A 22,219-nucleotide genomic window follows, 5' to 3' on the forward strand; every position below is an offset into this window, starting at 1 on the left:
GTTTCGTGGTCTGGATCCTTCTTCTCACTGAAAGTAGTGGGTGGGTTAGGGGAGGAAGAGCTGGAGGTGAGAAAAGATCAGGAGGGAGTTGGTAACACTCTTGGCATTGGTTTTGTTATTGCTACGTGTACCAAGATACAGTAAAGAACGCTATTCTGCGTGGTATATATCCCTGGCAAATCATGACATATGTGAGTACAACAGGTAGTGCAAAAGAGAAAATAATTAGTGTAGAATACAGCATGTGTAGAAAGGAACTGCAGATGCTGGTTTATACCAAAGATAGATACAAAATGCTGGAGTAACTCAGCAGGTCAGGCAGCATATCAGGAGAAAAAAGATGGGTGACGTTTCAGGTCAGATCTGAAGAATGGTCCTGACCCGAAACGTCACCCATCCTTTTTCTCCAGCGATGCTGCCTGACCTGCTGAGTTACTCCAGCATTTTATGCCTATCAGAGTATAGAATAGAGTGGCACAGTGGTGCAGCGGTAGAATTGCTGACTTACAACGCCAGAGACCTGGGTCCCAGGTTCGATCCTGACTACGGGCGCTGTCTGTATGGAGTTTGTACGTTTCCACGTGATCCATGTGGGGTTTCACCAAGATCTTTGGTTTCCTCCCACACTCCAAAGACGTACAGGTTTGTAGGTTTATTGGCTTGGTATAACTGTAAATTGTTCCCAGTGTGTGTCGGACTAGTGTCAGTGTGTGGGGATCACTGGTCGGTATGGACTCGGTGGGCCGAAGTTTCCACGTTGTATCTCTAAACTCAAACTAAACTAAAAAATATAGTGTCACAGCTACAGAGAAAGTAAAGATTAAAATAGTGAATGGGCCATATCACGGATCCATCAGAAAATCAGAGTTACATCCTTAGCATATGAGAGATGTGTTTGAGATTCTGGTAACAGGAGAAGAAGCCATTCTTGAAATATGCTTTCAAGCTTTTGTACCTTCTGTCTGAAGGGAGAGGGGAGAATAACCATGGTGTGAGCAGTCATCAATTATGTTGACTGTTTTCCTGAGGCAGCGTGAAGTATAGATGGAGTTGATCGTGGGGGGAGTTGCAGGGAAAGGGGGGGAGGGGGGTTGGTTTATGTGAAGGATGGGGCTTCATTTACAAATCTCTGCAGTTTCTCACAGAATTGGGCAGTTGCCAAATCAAGCTGTGATGCATCCTGATATGATATTGTTATACTCTTGGCATATGCTAGTGAATGAATAATGCTTATAATGATAAGGTTAAGTATTATTGCATACTGCATAATAACATAAAAACTGCATCTTAATGGTGACTAAAAACAGGCACGTTTTTCATTGATTTTAAGAAACGTTTCGCATATTAATTTTCCCCAACTATAACGCTGCCTGGAGTATTGGTGGAGGCAGCAATGATAGTGGTGTTGTGATAGGGGTATGGATATGCAGGTAGTGAAAGGATATGGATCATACGCAGGCAGATAAGAGTTGGTCTTGGCAACATGTACGGCACATTATTGTGGGCTGAATGGCTTGCTCCTGGACTGTACTACTGTGTCCTGTGTTCTATAAGGTATCGTAGAGCTTCATCGCTAATGAATTACTAGGCGACCACTGATTTTTCGGCTCCCTTTCTGGATTATCCATGGTGTCACGCCAACAGAGGTCTCAGACTCCGAGGAGTCCAACGCTACCAAAAAGATTCCCCTCGGTTGCCCGGGTGTCGGGATCCCGGCCCACAAAGGCGGCCTCGGACGTCGGCCATGGGAACGGATCTGTCGGCTCCGGCTGGGTCGGGGTTCCAGAGCCCCGGCCGCAGGGGGCAAATTCGACCCGCTGTTTGGCGCCTAACTTCCAATGTGGTCGAGATCGGCCGCCTCACCCGGCCTAGGCGCCACAGTTTCAGGGGGACTTCCAGGGGGGGCGTGGATTTCACGTGCACTCTCGTGATTTTGTCCGGATTACAGGAGGTGCCGGACCACCAGTTGCTGGGAAATCGATGGGGAATGATAATGTTGGAAACGTAGCCAACCTGTACGCATCAAGTTCTTACGGACAATGAAATGATCATGACTAGACAATCTAAGCAAATCAAGCAAATCTCTGCACCGGGATGTTAGTGCCTCTCAAGATCAAGTACAACCTGTGCCTCTTGTACAGGTCCCAACTTCCATGGAAGAGAGCTCAGTGATCCCTATACTTGAAGCCCTTCCCCCTGCACCAGTTCCTTTTCCACCCATTTATCCACACCATCTTCCCGCTCCTTGTCTCAGTAGCTTGTTGCACAGGGAACAATCCTGAGGTAACAGCCCTGCAGGTCCCCTTTTCCCAAATTACTACCTAACTCCCTGTATTCTGTTTGCAGGACCTCACCTGTCTTCCTATCGATCCTGTTGGTACCTCATATTCCGCTTGAGTCGCTTAAAGCGCAACAGTATAAACATTGAATTCTCCAATTTTAGTTACCATCTCTCCTCCCCCTTTTTCCCTCTCTCTTCTCCTACCCCCACTGTGTGCGTACCTATTTCTCCCCCCCCCCCCCCCCGTCCTCTTCCGCCCACATCCCTACCTCTAGCTTCAATTTTCTCTTGTTTTCTTACACCCTTTTGTTTCCTTTTCATCTCTAGCTTTTCTCCCCCCACTTGCCAATCAAATCCCCAGGCCTTGGCCCATTCCCACCCCTTTTCCAGCTTTTTCTTCCCGACTACAATCAGCCTGAAGAAGGAACCCAACCTGAAGTTCATTGCCACAGACGGCTGTGGAGGCCAAGTCATTGGGTATTTTTAACACGGAGATTGGCAGGTTCTTGATTAGTAAGGGTGTCAAAGGTTGTGGGAATAAGGCAGGAAAATGGGTTTGAGGGGGAAAGATCAATCAGCCATGATTGAATCGTGGAGAAGACTCGATAGGCTGAATAGCCCAATTCTACTCCTGTGACTTGAACTTATTAAACATCGCCCATACATGTCCTCAAGTTGCTGCCTGGCCTGCTGAGTTGCTCCAGCCCTTGGATTTTTTTGTTGTTGGTACCAATATGGACAACAGCCTCTGGCAGCTCACCCTCCCTTTCGCAATGTGCTTGACACCCTTATGACTTACTAGGCCTGCTGTTGTGTATGGTTTGGACTAAACTCCAATGTATGTAGGCAAGGCACTAAATGACAGGAACTCTTCCCGGCAGAACAGATGAATCAATTGGATTTTTAAGACATTTGCCACAAATATTAAATTTATTTCACCACTTGCCATTTGAGAATCAAACTCATGACTTCAGCTTGCAATGTGCCATACCTCCTCTTGTCACCCACAATCAAATCTAAATCGTTTTGATTAGTGCCAAGACTTACTTATTTAGCTCCTCCATCAGCCTTGCAGCAGCTTCTTCAGACTTGTCAACGACTTCCATTATTAAGGTGATGTCATAACGTAACAGAATCTATTAATATATAACATTGCATTACATTATCATGTAGCCTGGTTTAACACTTCTAAGTTTAGGTTGGCCTTTTGTTGTCATATGTACCGAGGTACAATGATAAGCTTTGTTTTGCATGCTATCCAATCAATCAGATAATACTATACATAGATGCAATCAAGCCAAACTCAAGTGCAATAGGTGGAGCAAAGAGAAAGATACAGAGTGCAGAATATAGTTCTCAGCATTGTAGCACAACAGGTCCAGAGCCAAAGTCTAATGTCCAAAATGGGGTAGAGGTGAATCGGATTCTCCCCCCCCTCCGCCACACCACAATAAGTTGGGCAAAAGGTCCTGACCCAAATTATCACCCATCCGTGTTCTCCATAGATGCTGCCTGACCTGCTGAGTTATTCCAGCACTTGTGTCATTTTTTGTAAACCAGCATCGGCAGTTCCTTGTGTGTACGAGAATACAACAGTTCCTTGTGTGCACTAGCTGATGGAAAGACCGATCAGAAGCCTGCTAACAGAGGGGAAGGAGATGTTCCTGAATCTGCTGGTGCGACTTTCAAGCCTCTGATTCTTCTGCCCTTAGAGAGAGGGTAGAAGATGGAACGACCTGAGTGGGACAACACTTTGATTATATTGGCTGCTTTTCCAAGGCAGCATGAAGTGTAGATGGAGTCAATGGTGGGGAGTCTTGTCTGTTTGATGGACTGGGCTAGATCCAAATCTGCCTGCAATTTCTTGTGGTCTTGCAGAGATATACTCAAACTAAGTTGTGATGCAGCCCGACAATATGCTTCCTAAATGCATTTATGGAAGTTTGAAGAGTCATTGGAGATGTGCCGAACTTTCTCTCTTTTATGACAAATATAAAAAAAGAGCTGAATTCCAGAGGCAAGGTGAGAGAGACTACCCTTGACATCATGCCGACGTTTGACTGAGTCTGGGATCCTTCAGCCCCAGTAAAACTGAACTCACTGGGCATTAGAGACTAAACCCTTTGCATGCTTCAGTCAAAGCTCGGACAAAATTGGCGTGGGTTCATCATCTCTTTACTACAGAGTTTGGAGAAGAATAGGGAGGCTTTGTTTCAAATGCATATGGTATTGGTGAGGCCACAACTGGAGTACTGTGCACGGTTTTGGTTCCTTCGGTACCTTTAATAGAACATAGTAGGATTGGGGGCAATCCAATGGAGATCCTCCAGGATCATTCCTGAGATGAGAGAGTTATTCTTTCAAGTGACTTTGGGTATCGATTCTTTATGGTTTGGAAGAATGAGAGGTTTATGCCCTCCTCTTTTCCCCTATCCCTGAAGATAGACACAAAATTCTGGAGTAACTCAGCGGGTCAGGCAGAATCTCTTGAGAAAAAGAGCTCAGAACAAACTGGATTGCTTGTCAAGATTAATAATCAGTCTCTTGGAAATAAAATCTGAATTATCTCATAAATATTCTACAGTATTCAGTAGACAAAAGTTAAAAGTTAACGAAAGACTGAAATGAGGCAACCCGTCTGGAATGAGTCACATGACCGCTGCAATATTGAACAATGGCCAGCTGTCTACCGAATGAACACCTGATAAGAACATACCACACGGAGATGGAGCGGTGGTCAAGTGTAGCTACAGAGGGACATCACAGGGTAAATAGTTGAGATGTTTTCAATAGTGGGAGGGTCTCAAGCAAGGAAAGATAGGTGATATAACGTGTCAAAAATGTTAAATAGACATGCGTGGAATGTTATTTTCACAGAGGGAGGTGAATCCCGGAAGTTATTCACCCCAGAGAGGTGTAGAGGCTCGATCATTAGACGTATTTAAAGTGGAGATAGACACATTATCAAAAGATTAGGGAACTGAAGGCTCTAGGGAACTAGCACAGAAGGGGAGTTGAGGCCACTATAGATCGGCCATGGTCGTATTGAATGGCAGGGCAGTCTTGAGCAACCAGCTGGCCCACTCCTGCTCCTATTTTCTTGTGTTCATGTGGCCAAAGGGAACGGCTGCAAGGACAATCTGCAGCTGCTTCATCAATAGCTTTCCATTTACCACAGAGACAGAAGTAAGGATATTCAATAGTCATTGCACAGTAATCAGTTTTGTCTGCAGCTCTTCAGATGATGAAACCGTTTCTGCCTGAATGCAACTCAACCTGAGCAATATTCAGGCTCATGCTCATGAATTATCATTCACGGCAATATGCCATGTTCAACTGTTCAAGTGTCAGTCTATGCTCATGTCCAGTTAGCATCTACTGCCACTGGGTGGCACAGTGGCACAGCTGGTTAGACCATGTTCAAACTTTGTGAGCAGTTTTGAGCCCCTTACCTTAGGAGGGATGGGCTGGCATTGGAGAGGGTCCAGAGGAGGTTTACGAGAATGATCCCAGGGATGATTGGGTTAAGGTATGATGAGCATTTGATGGCTTTGGGCCTGTACTCGCTGGAATTTAGAAGGATGAAAGGGGACCTCATTGAAACTTACCAAATAGTGAAAGGCCAGGCTAGAGTGGAGGTGGAGAGGATGTTTTCACCAGTGGAAGAGTCTAGGACCAGAATAAAAGGACATAGAAACATAGAAAAATAGGTGCCGGAGTAGGCCATTCAGCCCTTCGAGCCAGCATATGATCATGGCCATTCAATATGATCATGGCCGATCATCTAAAATCAGTATCCCATTCTTGCATTTCCCCCATAGCCCTTGATTCCTTTAGCCCGAAGAGCTAAATCTGACTCTCTCTTGAAAACTTCCAGTGAATTGGCCTCCACTGCCATCTGTGGCAGAGAATTCCACAGATTCACAACTCTCTGGGTGAAAGTTTTTCCTCATCTCAGTTCTAAATGGCCTACCCCTTATTCTTAAACTGCGACCCCTGGTTCTGGACTCCCCCAACACCAGGAAATTTTTTCCTGCATCTAGCACGTCCAATCCTTTGAGAATTTAATATGTTTCTATAACATCCCCTCTCATCCTTCTAAATTCCAGTAAATACTAGCCCAGTTGACCCATTCTTTAATCATACGTCATCAGGACGTACCTTTAGAAAGGAGATGAGGAGGAATTTATTTTGTCTGAGCGTGGTGAATATGTGTAATTCATTGCCACAGATGGTCGAGTCTACTCCGCCATTCAGTCACGGCTGATCGATCTTTCCCTCTCAACCACATTCTCCTGCCTTCTCCCCGTAATCCCTGACACCCGTACTAATCAAGAATCTCAGTCTCCGCCTTAAAAATATCCATTGATTTGGCCTCCACAGCCTTTTGTGACAATGAATTCCACAGATTCACCACCCTCTGACTAAAGAAATTCTTCCTCATCTCCTTTCTAAAGGTACGTCCTTTTATCCTGAGGCTGTTGCCTCTCCCACTATTGGAAACATGCTCTCCACATCCACTCTATCCATGCCACTCAACATTGGGTGGAACAGTCACCACGGGACCTACAAAAGTGGAACGTAAGCAAATCATCCATAAATCTGAGGGACAACCGATGAAGGAGAAGATAGAAGTATGAAATTTAAGGGTTATAATTTGTTCTATCCATATGTTGTGAATATCTTTTTTAAATTCTCGTGTCACAAACGTAAGGTAATGTAAGAATTTCATTGTTCCATTGTCGGTACATATGACAACCACTCTTGACTCTTGAAGGGCAAAGATTTTGTAAATTTAAACTTGTTGCTTGTTTGGCTGTCGATACCAATAATATATGCATTGGGTCAAGGCTGCTTGGTAGACTGGATATAATACGCTTCATAATTGGCCTTTCAAAGCACTTCATGATGGTGGATGTCAAGGCCACTGGATGGTATTAGATCGTTAGATGGTATAATGCGTTAGATTGTGCTTTACCTCAGCACTGGATAGTGGTCTTCTTGAAGCAGGTGGGTACCTCAGAACAGAGCAGAGAGAGATTATCATGTTTCTGTACACTGTGGATGGCTCAATTTGGCATCATGTGTAGTTAGCACACAACATAAGCTTATCACTGTACCTCGGTACATGTGGCAATAAACTAAATTGAGTTCAATATAAGTATGGGCCAGTGTCTACTTATATGAGAGAGCTCACAGCAGACTGGCGTTGGCTTGGTGGCAGAGAAATAAGTGCAGGTTTTGAGACACTGGTACGTGTAAGCATAGACCATGGCCCTATGTGGAGAAGAGGGAATGCATGGATACAGGCTTTCAGAGACGAGGTTCAGAGGAAGAATAATGAGGGGGAAAAAATCAATTGAGCTGCATAACCATGAATTAAAGTAAAATGTGAGTGAATGCTGGCTGGATTCCAAAAGAGGACTGAATAACGTCAGAAATCAAGTTTTGGCAATAGCATAACAATCTCTTATTCCAACATAATTAATCACTTATGATAGGCACAAAGTACTGCAGTAACTCAGCAGGTCCAGCAGCATCTCTGGAGCTATAGGATCGGCGATGTTTCGGGTGAAACGTCGTACAGGTTTCACCCGAAATATCACCCATCCTTTTTCTCCGGGGATGCTGCCTTATAGAAACATAGAAACATAGAAAATAGGTGCAGGAGTAGGGCATTCGGCCCTTCGAGCATGCACCGCCATTCAATATGATCATGGCTGATCATCCAGCTCAGTAACCTGTACCTGCCTTCTCTCCAAACCCCCTGATCCCTTTAGCCACAAGGGCCACATCTAACTCCCTCTTAAATATAGCCAATGAACTGGCCTCAACTACCTTCTGTGGCAGAGAATTCCACAGACTCACCACTCTCTGTGTGAAGAAATGTTTTCTCATCTCGGTCCTAAAAGACTTCCCCTTATCCTTAAGCTGTGACCCCTTGTTCTGGACTTCTCCAACATCGGGAACAATCTTCCCGCATCTAGCCTCTCCAACCCTTTAAGAATTTTATATGTTTCTATAAGATCCCCCCTCAGTCTTCTAAATTCCAGCGAGTACAAGCCCAGTCTATCAAGTCTAGACTTATCCACTGAGTTACTCCAGCACTTTGTGTTCATCTCTGGAATAAACCAGCATCTGCAGTTCTATGTTTCCACATCTATAGTTAATTACTTTGTGCAATTAATCTCCCCAAATGTCATAGTTTCCATAGGACGAAATTGCCAAAGTTACAGATTTTTTCACATCTTCAGAGAGCATGCCAGAGCATAAATCTATTACTCACAGAAAACATTCCAGGCACTCGCTCTCCTCTGTTAAAAAAAATTGCCCCTTGCATCTCCTTTAAGCATTGCCCCTTAAGCTATTCTCACTAGTATTTGATTTTGACATCCTGGGAAAACATAGGGCACTGTCCAATTCACTGCTATCTCATTGCAGACATTGTTCTTTCTCTCTGGAACTGTCGCACTACAATGCTAAGAACTATATAGCCTGCACTCTGTGTCTTTCCCTTCGCTCTGCCTATTGAGTTTGGCTTGATTGTATTGATGTGCAGTGTTATCTAATTGGACTAGATAGCAAGCAAAACCATGCTTTTCACTGTACCTCGGTGCACGTGACAATAATAAACCTAAACCAAAACCTAATTTACAACATCAAATTACATGGACACTCACCTTGACAATTGAAGCAACAACGTCTGGTTTGGAGATTTTATCCATTCCGAATTGCCGGATATTAAATGCAGCAATCTTCATTTTCACTCAAAAGGTTTAGTCGGGATTCTAATGGAAAATAAAACAAACCTGTTCTTCAATACAATGATTACAAGAATAATGTGCAGGAAGGAACTGCAGGTGCTAGTTTAAACCGAGGATAGATACAAAATGCTGGATTAACTCAATGGGTCGGACAGCATCTCTGGAGAAGAGGAATAGGTGACTCTTCAGATCAAGACCCTTCTGCAGATTGAGGAAAGGTCTCGACCTGAAACGTCACCTATTCCTTTTCTCCAGAGAGGCTGTCTGACCCACTGAGTTACTCCAACATTTTGTGTCCATCAACAAGGATAATGGATGCAGCAATAGACAACAGACTTACATAAACAAAACCAGACCCTTTGCTCTCGATCTCTGGCGTTGTGAGGCAGCAACTCTACCGCTGTGACATTGTGCCGTTCATCATCTCTGGATCAGGGAAATTGGAATTTGGTCCAATTACTTGCCTGGTCATGGAGTTATACAACATGGAAACAAGCCCTTCGGCCCAACTTGCCACACCAACCAACATGTCCCATCTACACTAGTCCCACCTACCTGCGTTTGGGCCATATTCCTGCAAACTTGTCCTATCCATATACCTATCCAATTTTTTCTTACACATTGTGATAGTCACCGCCTCAACTACCTCCTCTGGCAACTCATCCCATATACCCACCACCCTTTGTTTTAAAAAGTTACCCCTCAGATTCCTATTAAAACTAACTCCTCCTCTCCACCACGGGGTGAGAAATCTGATAGTTAGTAATTAAATATTCACTGCAGTGCATGGCGATATCATTTTATCAAATAAAAGGCAAAGTTTTCTCAGGTGCCAAAAATCAGAAATAAAACCCTCTCCGTAACGCACACCAATGCCTCTACTTCCTTAGAAGACTGAGGATGTTTGGCCAATTTCCACACATGCACCATGGAAAGCATTTTATCGGGATGCACCACAGCATGTTTTGGGAACGGCTCCATCCAAGAATGCAAGCGCGCACACGCACACGCACGCACACACGCGCACACACACGCACACACACACACACACACACACACACACACACACACACACACACACACACACACACACACACACCCCTTTCCATTGACTCCATCTACACCTCACTCTGCCTCAGCAAGGAACACCAGCATAATCAAGGACGTCGTTCCCTGCCCACTCCCTCTTCTCCCCTATTCCATCAGGCAAGAGGTTTCTTCCCAGCTGTTATCAGGAACTGAACAATGCTACCAACAACTAGAGAGCAGTTCTGAGCTACTATCTATGTCATTAGACACCCTCGGACTATCTTGAATTGGACTTTACTGGACTTTATCTTTCACCAAACGTTATTCCTTTTCTCATGAATCTATAACCGCGGATGGCTCAATTTAATCATGTATTGTTTTTCCGCTGACTGGTTAGCACGCAACAAAAGCTATTCACTGTGCCTCTGACAATAAACTAAACTCAACCTAACTTAGTGTTCCATCATGGACTTAGTGGTGAATCCAGGTTTTCACCTGTCCATGTGTCTTCAGGAATGACCTGTTCATTCAAGCATGCATAGCAGTGCAAATGGGGCAGACACTAATGTCTGGCAGCAGACAGTTCCTATTAGAACCATTGGTTCAGCCCATCTGACCATTTATCCCAGCTTGGAACTACCTTCCATGTTCTTCTTTGGTTCTCTCTAACAAAACTTGTCATCTGTATCAAAACACAAAGTGCTAGAGTAACTCAGTGGGTCAGGCAGCATCTGAGGAGTGAATGGAGAGGCAACGTTTTGGGTCGGGACCTTTCTTCATAGAAACATAGAAAATAGGTGCAGGAGTAGGCCATTTGGCCCTTCGAGCCTGCACCGCCATTCAATATGATCATGGCTGATCATCCAACTCAGTATCCCGTACCTGCCTTCTCTCCATATCCCCTGATCCCTTTAGCCACAAGGGCCACATCCAACTCCCTCTTAAATATAGCCAATGAACTGGCCTCAACTACCTTCTGTGGCAGAGAATTCCACAGATTCATCACTCTCTGTGTGAAAAAAAACGCTCTCATCTCGGTCCTAAAAGATTTCCCCCTTATCCTTAAACTGTGACCCCTTGTTCTGGACTTCCCCAACATCGGGAACAATCTTCCTGCATCTAGCCTCTCCAACCCCTTAAGAATTTTGTAAGTTTCTATAAGATCCCCCCTCAATCTTCTAAATTCCAGTGGGTACAAGCCGAGTCTATCCAGTCTTTCTTCATATGAAAGACCTGCCATCCCAGGAATCAATCTGGTGAACCTTCTCTGTACTCCCTCTATGGCAAGAATGTCTTTCCTCAGATTAGGAGACCAAAACTGTAGATCAGTGCATGTTCCTTTAACATAGTGACCTCACCACTACTAACCACTCCCCATGGTCTCTTGTATAATTGTAGCTTCCCCACCTCCAGCTCGCTCTCTAGTTCCGGTGATGACCACGGACAGCTAGGGCATAATGTGTGTAGTGCAATTAAAAAACCTATTCAGTAAAAGACTCTGCGTACGAGGGACATCCTTTTACATGGTGTCAGAGCGGTAGACTTGCGTCTCCTGTTGATCGGTTTTTATTTTATTATTTGTTCCTCCCAGTTGTGTCCCCTCCTTCCACTTTGCCATGGCTCACTCGTGTCGTCGTCCGGACACGCTCGTTTTTGATGGGGACATAGTGCACCGCTGGACTGTCTTCCAGCGGGACTACGAACACTATATCGCGATTGCCCATCCTGATGCAAATTCTGCGGTACAGGCTCACCTGCTCCTCAACCTGGCTGGTCCGGAGGCAATGGAACGCTATGCTTCGTTCGATTTCGTCCCTCCGGAGGACCGCAACGACCCGGCATGTCTCATGGCCAAGTTCACTGCCCTGTGTGATATACCCACCAATAACATTATTGAGCGTTTTAACTTTTTCACGCGTCGTCAGACTCCAGGGGAGCACGTTGACGCCTTCATTGCTTCTTTGAGGCATATGGCTCGGCGGTGCCGCCTTCAAACGATCACACCCGACGAGATGATCAGGGACGTCCTGGTCAACGGTCTCCTAAACTCCAAGCTGCGTGACGAGCTCCTGATGAAGCCTGACCTGTCGCTAAAGGACGCCGTACATGCCGCACGCATGGCCTCTGCTGTTGCCTCAGTATCTCGGCCGGCGTCCCATGACATAAATTTCACCGGCCGCCGGCGGCTAAATGCCCCGCCGGCCAGGGTCGCCCCCTCCGCGCCCACTACGGTCACCCCTCGCCGATGCCCAAACTGCAACTTCTCGTCACACCAGTTTAACGTTTGCCCAGCGCAGGGCAAAACTTGTAATTCCTGCGGGAAACTGAACCACTTTTCTGCAGCTTGTCGTTCTCGTGGGAGACCTGTCCCTGCTCCTAGAAGGAGTCTAAACAACCTTGCGAACAGTGATAGCGCAACCGGTTCCCAGTACCAACACGAGGAACTCCCCGATCCAGATACAGTGTTTTCGCTTTTGGGTGCACCTGCGTTGATAACGGATCCTTCCGTGCATGTTACTGTCAATGGACACTCCTTCCCTGCGAAGGTCGATACTGGTGCTTTTGCAAATGTTATGTCTGTTGGCCTCTTCGAGCAGATAAGCTCGGGGGAGAGGGTTACTCCTGACGACTCCCGCCTTCATGCCTATGGGGGAGGTGTTCTGGTTGCCGTGGGGAAGGCAACGGTTATCTGTACTGTTCTGGAGACCTCTCGGCCCCTCACGTTCCTCCTGCTAGCATCTGACAACGTCACCCTGCTGGGCGCCCGTGCATGCCAGGACTTTGGCTTGGTTTCATTCCACCGCGACATCCACCTGGTGCAGGCCCCCATGGACCCCCTGATCGAGTATCCCGACCGATTTGATGACGTCCTGGGGAAGCTGCCCTGTGCCTACAAGATCGTTGTTGACCCGGGGGTCAACCCGGTGGTTAGACCGGCCCACCGTGTGTCTTTTGCCATGAAGGGCCGCGTGGAGTCCACACTACGTGGCATGGTGGACATGGGCATCCTCAAGGAGGTGAGTGCCCCCACCCAGTGGGTCTCCACCATGGTGGTCGCTGCCAAGAAAGATGCGAGCGAGATCAGGATCTGCATCAACCCAAAAGACCTGAACCTGGCTATCAAACGCCCGCACTACCCCATGCGGACGGTGGAGGACGTCGCGGCACAGGTCGGTCCAGCCACAGTTTTCTCGGTCCTAGATGCCAAGAGCTCCTTTTGGCAGATCCCTTTGGATGCACGTTCCTCCTTCCTGACCACCTTCAGCACACCTTTTGGCAGGTTCCGTTTCCTCCGCATGCCTTTTGGGATCAACTCAGCAAGCGATGTTTTCCAGCGTACAATGGAGCAGCTGTTTGCCGGGTTGCCGTGCGCCATCATTGTGGATGACATCCTGGTGTACGGGAGGGACGTCGCTGAGCACGACCGACACCTCCGCCAAGTCCTGGACAGGGCTCGTGAGATCAATCTCAAACTTAATCAACGGAAGTGTCGATTCCGCGTTGAGGAAGTCACCTACGTTGGCCATGTTTTCACGGCGGGGGGCCTGGAGCCAGACCCCGAGAAGACGGCGGCGATCACCGAAATGCCCGCTCCCACTGACGTGCCCGGCCTGCAGCGCTTTCTGGGCATGGTCAACTACTTAGGCAAGTTCATACCCGACCTCAGCGAACTGAGTGCCCCCCTGAGGGAGCTGGCCAAGAAGGACTATGCCTGGGTCTGGCTCCCGCACCACCAGTCGACCTTCGAGGCCCTGAAGTCCAGACTCGCACGGACCCCCACTTTGCAGTTTTTCGACCTGAACAGGCCAATCGTCCTCACCTGCGATGCATCTCGGTTCGGCCTTGGTGCTGCCTGCCTGCAGCTCTATGACGACCGGCAGCTGCCCGTCTCCTATGCCTCTCGCACAATGACCCCTGCTGAGCAGCGCTACGCCCAGATTGAAAAGGAGCTCCTTGCCGTGGTATTCGCGTGCTCCAAATTCAAAGACTACGTTCTGGGCAACACCTTCACCATCGAAACTGACCACCAACCGCTGGTCTCTATTTTAAACAAGCCCATCCACGCAACCTCGTCCCGTTTGCAGCGAATGATGCTGCAGCTTCAGCGCTTTACCTTCGATATCGTGTACCGCAAGGGCAAGGAGATGTTCGTGGCAGACACTTTGTCCCGTGCCCCACTACCTTCCATTTCCCGCCATCCGTACGAATCGGCTGACCTGATGGTGTTGAACGTCAACATCGTTCCATCTTGGCAGATGCAGTCCCTGGTCACACACACTGCCGCTGATCCTGCCCTGCAACAGCTTGAGAGCGTCATCCGCCGTGGCTGGCCTGACCGACGGTCTTCCCTGCCGGCTGGTGCCGTGCCCTACTTCCTGGTTCGGGATGAACTGGTGCTGCACGCGGGCGTGGTGGTGAAGGGTCACAAGGTCGTGGTGCCGGCCGCGCTGCGAGATCACTACTTTCAGACTGCCCACAACGGACACCCCGGGGTGGAGGCCACTTTATCCCAGGCCCAAGCACAATTTTACTGGCCTGGCATGGTTCAGGACATCCGGGACAGGGTCTCCGCCTGCGCTGCCTGCAACCGCCTACTACCTCATCAGCAGCGCCAGCCTCTCCTGCAGCAGCCGGCTCCCGAGTTGCCGTGGATGGCTGTTGCCGCCGACATTTTCGAGTGGCGTGGCAAACACTACCTGGTCCTGGTGGACTCCTACTCCAGCTGGTTCGAGGTGGACCTGCTGCCGTCCCTCACGTCTGCTGCCGTCATCGGGAAGCTTCGCCGCCACTTCTCTACCTTCGGTTCCCCGGTATCTCTCCAGTCCGACAACGGCAGCCAGTTTACCAGCGCGGAGTTTGCCGCTTTCGCCACCCTGTGGAACTTTCGCCACATCACCAGCAGCCCCGAGTACCCGCAAAGCAATGGACTTGCAGAGCGCGCTGTCCGCAGCGCGAAGGAACTGATGGAACGTTGTCGGCTTGCCAGTTCTGACTTGTACCTTGCCCTCCTCAACCTCCGCAACATCTCCCGGGACCCCGCGCTCGGTTCCCCTGCCCAGCGCCTCATGTCCCGCACCACTAGACCCCCCATCCCCGTCTCCCAGCAATCCCTGAAACCAACGGCTCGCAGCCCTGCCGCTGTCAAGGAGCGCATCATCGAAAAGCAAGTCATTCAGAAGCGCTCCTTTGACAAATCGTCCCGTCCCCTTCCCCCTCTGTTCGCTGGCCAGGTTGTCCGGATGGAGTCCGCCTCGGGTCACCACCGGCTGGCCGTGGTCGTCGGCAATGCTGACTCTCCACGGTCGTACCTGGTTAATTACGAGGGCACCGTGTACCGTCGTACCCGCCAGCACCTGATGCTGGTCAACGAGCCTGCACCGCCTCCCGCGGTCCCGTATTCACCTCCCGTCCAGTCCCCGGTGCCTGATGTGCCTCCTGCTCCCGTCCATCCTCGCATGCCCCAACCTTCGCCGTCTCGGCTGTCTGTGCCCGGCTCGCCCCAGCCCACTTCCCCTCCTTCGCCTGCGCGTTTGCGGGTATCGCCGCCCCGTTCTCCTCCTTCCCCTGGTTCCCCTGCCTCGGTACCCGCACCCGTCCCTGCTCTTCCTTCGACCGAAGGGGATGGGGGGTTGCGCACCCGCTCTGGGCGACTGGTCAAGCCGCCTGTCCGGTACGGTGGGTACGAGTAGTCTGTGTTGTGCTGCATTCTATCTGCTCCCTGCTTATAGTTTAAGTCTAGCGTATGAGCCGTGGTCGCTCTTGTTTCCAAGAGGAAGGATGTAGATCAGTGCATGTTCCTTTAACATAGTGACCTCACCACTACTAACCACTCCCCATGGTCTCTTGTATAATTGTAGCTTCCCCACCTCCAGCTCGCTCTCTAGTTCCGGTGATGACCACGGACAGCTAGGGCATAATGTGTGTAGTGCAATTAAAAAACCTATTCAGTAAAAGACTCTGCGTACGAGGGACATCCTTTTACAAAAACTGTACGCAATACTCCAGGTGTGGTCTCACCAATGCCCTGTACAACTGCAGCAGAACCTCCCTGCTCCTATACTCAAATCCCCTCGCTATGAATGCCAACATACCATACGCTTTCTTCACTGCCTGCTGCACCTGCATGCCTACTTTCAATGACTGGTGTACCACGACACCCAGGTCTCCGTAATCCCAACTATATCATATTCATTAATAACTATCTGCACATTCAACTCATCCACCTTATTACAAATGCTCCTTGCATTGAGACACAAAGCCTTCAGGCTTGTTTTTATAACACTCTTACCCCTTATACAATAATGTTGAAAAGTGGCCCTTTTTGATTTTTGCCCTGGATTTGTCTGCCTGTCACTTTTACTTTTCACCTTGCTACCTATTGCTTCTACCCTCATTTTACACACCTCTGTCTCTCTGCTCATGCTCCCATCCCCCTGCCACATTAGTTTAAATCCTCCCCGACAGCACTAGCAAACACTCCCCCAAGGACATAGGTTCCATTCCAGCTCAGTTGCAGACCGTCCTGTTTGTACTGGTCCCACCTGTCCCAGAACTGGTTCCAATGTTCTAGAAATTTGAATCCCTCCCCCTTGTGCCATTTTTCAAGCCACGTATTCATCTGAAATATCCTCCTATTTCTATTCTGACTAGCACGTGGCACTGGTAGTAATCCAGAGATTATTACCCTTGAGGTCCTACTTTTAAGTTTATCTCCTAGCTCCCTAAATTCACCTTGTAGGACCTCATCCCGTTTTTTTACCTATATCGTCGGTGCCAACGTGCAACTTGGCTGTTCACCCTCCCCCTCCAGAATGTCCTGCAGCCGCTCAGAGACATTCCTGACCCTTGCACCAGGGAGGCAACATACTATACCATTGTTTGCGGCCGCAGAAACGCCTATCTATTCCCCTTACAATTGAATCCCCTATCACTATAGCCCTTCCACTCTTTTTCCTCCCCTCCTTTGCCGCAGAGCCACCCAGTGTGCCATGAACTTGGCTGCTGCTGCCTTCCCCTGATGAGCCATCTCCCCCAACAGTATCCAAAATGGCATATCTGTTTAGGAGGGAGATGACTGCAGGGGACTCCTGCACTACCTGCCTACTGCTACGCTGGCTAGTGGTCACCCATTCCCTTTCTGTCCGCTTATCTTTTACCTGCAGTGTGGCCAACTCACTGTACGTGCTATTCACGACCTTCTCAGCATCGTGGATGCTCCAGTATGAATCCAACCGCAGCTCCAACCGTTCAATGTGGTCTGCCAGCAGCTGCAGCTGGACACACTTCCTGCACACGTAGTAGAAACATAGAAACATAGAAAATAGGTGCAGGAGTAGGCCATTCGGCCCTTCGAGCCTGCACCACCATTCAATATGATCATGGCTGATCATCCAACTCAGTATCCCGTACCTGCCTTCTCTCCATACCCCCTGATCCCTTTAGCCACAAGGGCCACATCTAACTCCCTCTTAAATATAGCCAATGAACTGGCCTCGACTACCAACTGTGGCAGAGAATTCCACAGATTCACCACTCTCTGTGTGAAAAAAAACGTTCTCATCTCGGTCCTAAAAGACTTCCCCCTTATCCTTAAACTGTGACCCCTTGTTCTGGACTTCCCCAACATCGGGAACAATCTTCCTGCATCTAGCCTCTAATTTTGCTTCAAACTTGGAATATTATCAATAAGTTTTTTGCTATCTGTTCTTGCGGCATTGCTTTTTGCTATTCTTCAATCCCCGTAGCAAGTCCGCTCAGTTCCATCCCATGCCACACCTTCCGAGATTAATCATTGCTTTAGGTTTTAAAATTGCAGATGGGTGGCGACGGAGGAAATATTTTTATATCCAGTTGCAATACTGATTCTGAATTATGATGTACTCCTTGGTAGTTAAATTATTTTATCTCTCCCTGCTCCTGTCTCCACCCCATGCTGTGAGGCTTGGCTTTTAACCACAGAGTGTTAGCTTGTTTTAGGGATAAAACAAAGGAATTGGGTAAAGTTGCCATGCAATTGGGTAAAGTTTCATTGGACTACCTGCACCATCGACAATGTGAATGGTAATGGCTTTTATACCGTCATGAGTTGTTTTTATGAATTTCCACCTTTGTACAACCTGCTTCTTTGCCTGATTTCTCTATAAAGGGAAAACAAAATCATTTCATGATTATTACTGTCTTATTTGAAATGGTTGGGATTTATTATTAAATGGGTCTCTGGCTGTTTCTGTCGGTCAGGATAGACAAAATCATTTTTTGCCAGGATGGGAATGTCCAAGACTATCAAGTGAGAGGGGGAAAGTTTAATGGGGATGTGTGGGGCAGGTTTTTTTACACAGAGAATAGTGGGGGCCTGGCATGCTTTGCCAGGGGTGGTGGTGGATTTTATTGGCGGGTACAATAGTGGTGTTTAAGAGGCTTTTCGAGAGATGCATGGAAATGCAGGGAATAGAGAGATTTGGATCATGTACAGGCAGACGAGATCAATTTAACTCGGCATCATGTTCGGCACAAACATCGTGGGCTGAAGGACCCGTTCCTGTGTTGTACTGTTCTATATTCTATGTTCTCATGCAAACTAGTGTCAGAATTCGTGTGTAGGAAAGAACTGCAGACGCTGGTTTAAATCGAAGAGAGTGTCAGAACTATTTCTACCAAAACAGGCACGAGGAAATAGATACAAATCGTACAACGTTGTGAGTTTCTTCTGTGGTTTGAATAAAATGTCTCAAAGTCTGACGGCCATCAGTCAGAAGGAGAAATAGTTTTAACTGAACTCAGAGCTTTGTGACTTTGTATTGTATTAGTTTTCTTAGCTCGCTCCACAGTGGCTATCACCTGCCTCACAGAGGACATCTGCTCCTCCTTGTAATGATAGCAGAGCCAAAACTGCTTCTCCAAAAAGAGATTAATAACGTCTCAAGTGTAGTATTGCTCTTTACAAATTCACACCCCGAAAGCAATTAACAATGCAGCGAAATATCTGATTTTCATTAGATTTTTCATTTTTAATTTGATTTTCATTAGTTTGTTTCTTTTAATCCCACTACCTCTACCGATTGAGAAAGCAAAGGAACAATAGGAAAAAAAGTTACTTACCTGTCACCTGCTGAATCGGTTTTGTGCTTCTTTGGGTGAATAGGTTTGAGCAGAAATTGAAGGAATAGCTTGTGGGTGTAATGGAGAAGGACATCCAATGGACAGCGATGTTAGTCTGCGTATGACGTTGGAATTTAAATTACATGTCTGAGGATGGTCTGTGCTGTGTAAATGGTTTACCTATAACAACTACCCCTAACAGGCCCGAGCAATCAACTCCAGTCACGCAGGTTGCAAAGAATTCACTGCATGTTCTAAATGAAGGCAGAAAATATTTCATACTCGCACGTGTCCAAGCTTGCTTGCTCACACACACACACACACACACACACACACACACACACACACACACACACACACACACACACACACTCTCTCTGAAGAAGGGTCCCAACTCAAAACATCACCTATCTTTTTTCTTCAGAGATGCTACTTGACTCGTGAGTTACTCCAGCACTTTGGGTCTATCTTTCGTATAAACCAGCATCTGAAGAATCCAGTCTCCACCCAAAACATCAGCCATTCCTTCTCTCCAGAGATGTTGCCTGGCCCGCTGAGTTAGTCCAGCCTTTTGTGCCCATCTTTGGTGTAAACTATCATCTGCCGTTCTTTCCTGCACATTTTGTCTGCAGTTCTTTGTTTCTTCATTCCAGATACAGACTGAGTGACAGAAATTGCCCCTGAGGTCCCCCTTAAATCTTTCACCTCTCACTCTATGCTCGCTGTCCTCATCAATCTTGTTGACCTTTTCAAATATCTTCTGTCAGTTTGTTAAGACATATTTCCCACATGCTGACTATCTCTAATCTGTCCCTGCCGATCTAAATACTGGTAGAACCTGTCCCTCAACGATTTTCCAACCACTGGCGTCATGCTCTCTGGCCTGTATTTCAAAACAAAAAACAGTCCGAAGAACGGTCTTGACCCGAAACGGCACCTATTCCTTCTCTCCAGTGATGCTGTCTGGCCCTCTGAATTACCCCAGCTTTTTGTGTCTGTCTTGTATTCCCCCGCTTGCCTTTGCTGCCCTTCTTAAATAGCGATACAATGTTAGCCACCCTCTGCTCACAGAACTTCGCCTGTAGCTAAGGTTTATGTAAATAGTTTTGTAAGCACCTTCGCAATATCTTCCCAGGACCTCGCCTACCACAGGGTCCAAGGATGGGCTAGGTGAGGTCCTGGAGATTTAACCTCCTGGGGAATTACCATGCGATAGAACTTTATTTATCTCAGGAGGGAAATTGATCTGCCAACAGTAAAAAAAAACACAAAATACATGAAACAGAAACATAGAAAATAGGTGCAGGAGGAGGCCATTTGGTCCTTCAAGCCAGCACCACCATTCAATGTGATCATGGCTGATCATCCACAATCAGTAACCCGTGCCTGCCTTCTCCCCATATCCCTTGATTCCACTAGCCCCTAAAGCTCTATCTAACTCTCTCTTAAATTCATCCAGTGATTTGGCCTCCACTGCCCTCTGTGGCAGAGAATTCCACAAGTTCATGAGATTAAAGTGACAAGTAGCAAGGCTTGGAGGATGTGTAAAGATTGGGGAGGTGGAGGGGAAGGGGGGGGGAGTCCATCTCGGTCTACCCCATGACAGAAGGGGGTTGAGTTGTAAAGTTTGCTGTCCACAGGGAAGAAGGGTCTCTTGTGACGTTCTGTCCTCCTGTGGCATTCTGTCCTGCATCTTTATCTGCCTTGTCCACTTTTGCCTCATGTTTGGTCATTTGTTTCTGACCTCAGATATCATATTGCAAATGCCTCAATTCCTTCGCTTCCACAATCCCCCCCTCAGTAAAAGTTAAGACAGAAAGAGGCATTCAATCCCTTGGTTTTTTGGGGGTGTAATTTTGATGCTTATTTAATGCTTTTGTTGTTGGACTGTGGGTGATTGAATTAACATTTTGTTCAAGATGGCCGCGCCGTTGTGTTTGGCTGCCTGCCACTGTATGTTTCTTTTTTTTTCCTGGTCAGATGTGCAGCACTTTGGTCAACGTGGGTTGTTTTTAAATGTGCTATACAAATAAATTGACTTGACTTGACTTGACTTGTAGATGTCCTATTCACTATTTAGTATCAATTCCATATCTTTAAGACCTTCAATGTCACATTTCAGAAAAATCTATCATTTGATGTAATGTGATTTTGGAAGGGGCGCCAAATTTCTATCATCTCTTTGCTTGACCCATGGGTGAGAGATTCAAGTTAATCTTGGGTCCTTACCGTAAGCAAATTTTATGTTGACATGAACCATATTGTTGTCAACCCAAGTTTGATATCTGCAAAGGACACAAAGTGCCAGAGTAACCCAGCGGGTCAGGCAGCTTCTTGGGTAGGTGATGTTTCGGTCGGGACCCTTCTTCAGACTGACCTACAATACAAAACAAAAACAAAAAAATGTTGGAAATATTTAGCAGGTTGGGCAGCATCTATGGGAAGAAGAATATCATCAGTGTCATTTACTTGAGAAAGGAAACGCTAGAATTAGATAAGAAAGAAATAAGGGGTGAGAGGTCAGAGAATGGTTCAGTTTAGTTTAATATTGCCATGTGCACTGAGCTACAGTGGAAAGCTTTTACGTTGCGAGCTATCCAGTCAACGAAAAGATTGGAATAGTTGTCTAATGCCTACGCTGAAACTTCTCTGATTTTACAGTTCCATAACTTTAGGAGAAACATAAATTGCTAAATTTTCTTTTAACTCTTACCAGTAATTCCAACTCTTTGATTAAATGATGTATTTGTAAAATGATTAAGCTGGAGGATATATTCCCTAAATTTAAGATAAATGTGAAGGGAGCACAACCTTCCAATGTAAAGTTTACAAAAAGTAAACGAAAATCAAGAAAACTGCAGATGCTGGAAATCTAAAACAAAAAAAACAGAAAATGCTGGAAATACTTACCAGGTCAGGCAGCATCTATGGCAAGAGAAAAAGAGTGAATGTTTCAGTTCAGAGTCCTACCATCAGAGCTTCATCAACGACCTGAAACGTTGACTCTGTTTCTCTTGCCACAGATGTTATCCGACCTGCTAAGTAT

The 22,219-nt window shown here is 47.0% G+C and overlaps 1 protein-coding gene across 1 annotated transcript in view; it reads right to left on the reverse strand.

Moving 5' to 3' along the window:
* Positions 1-9,042, reverse strand: part of dnase1l4.1 (deoxyribonuclease 1 like 4, tandem duplicate 1) — a 46,704-nt gene extending 37,662 nt beyond the window's left edge. The window contains exons 1-2 of the mRNA XM_078414144.1: positions 8,962-9,042; positions 3,329-3,417 (exon numbers count right to left, since the gene is read on the reverse strand). Coding sequence (XP_078270270.1) covers positions 3,329-3,417; positions 8,962-9,042 — 170 coding nt within the window. The remainder of the gene's footprint in view (positions 1-3,328; positions 3,418-8,961) is intronic.
* Positions 9,043-22,219: the final 13,177 nt, after the last annotated feature.

Source organism: Rhinoraja longicauda, chromosome 17 (assembly GCF_053455715.1).
Source record: "Rhinoraja longicauda isolate Sanriku21f chromosome 17, sRhiLon1.1, whole genome shotgun sequence".
In the NCBI taxonomy this organism is placed as follows: domain Eukaryota; kingdom Metazoa; phylum Chordata; class Chondrichthyes; order Rajiformes; family Arhynchobatidae; genus Rhinoraja; species Rhinoraja longicauda.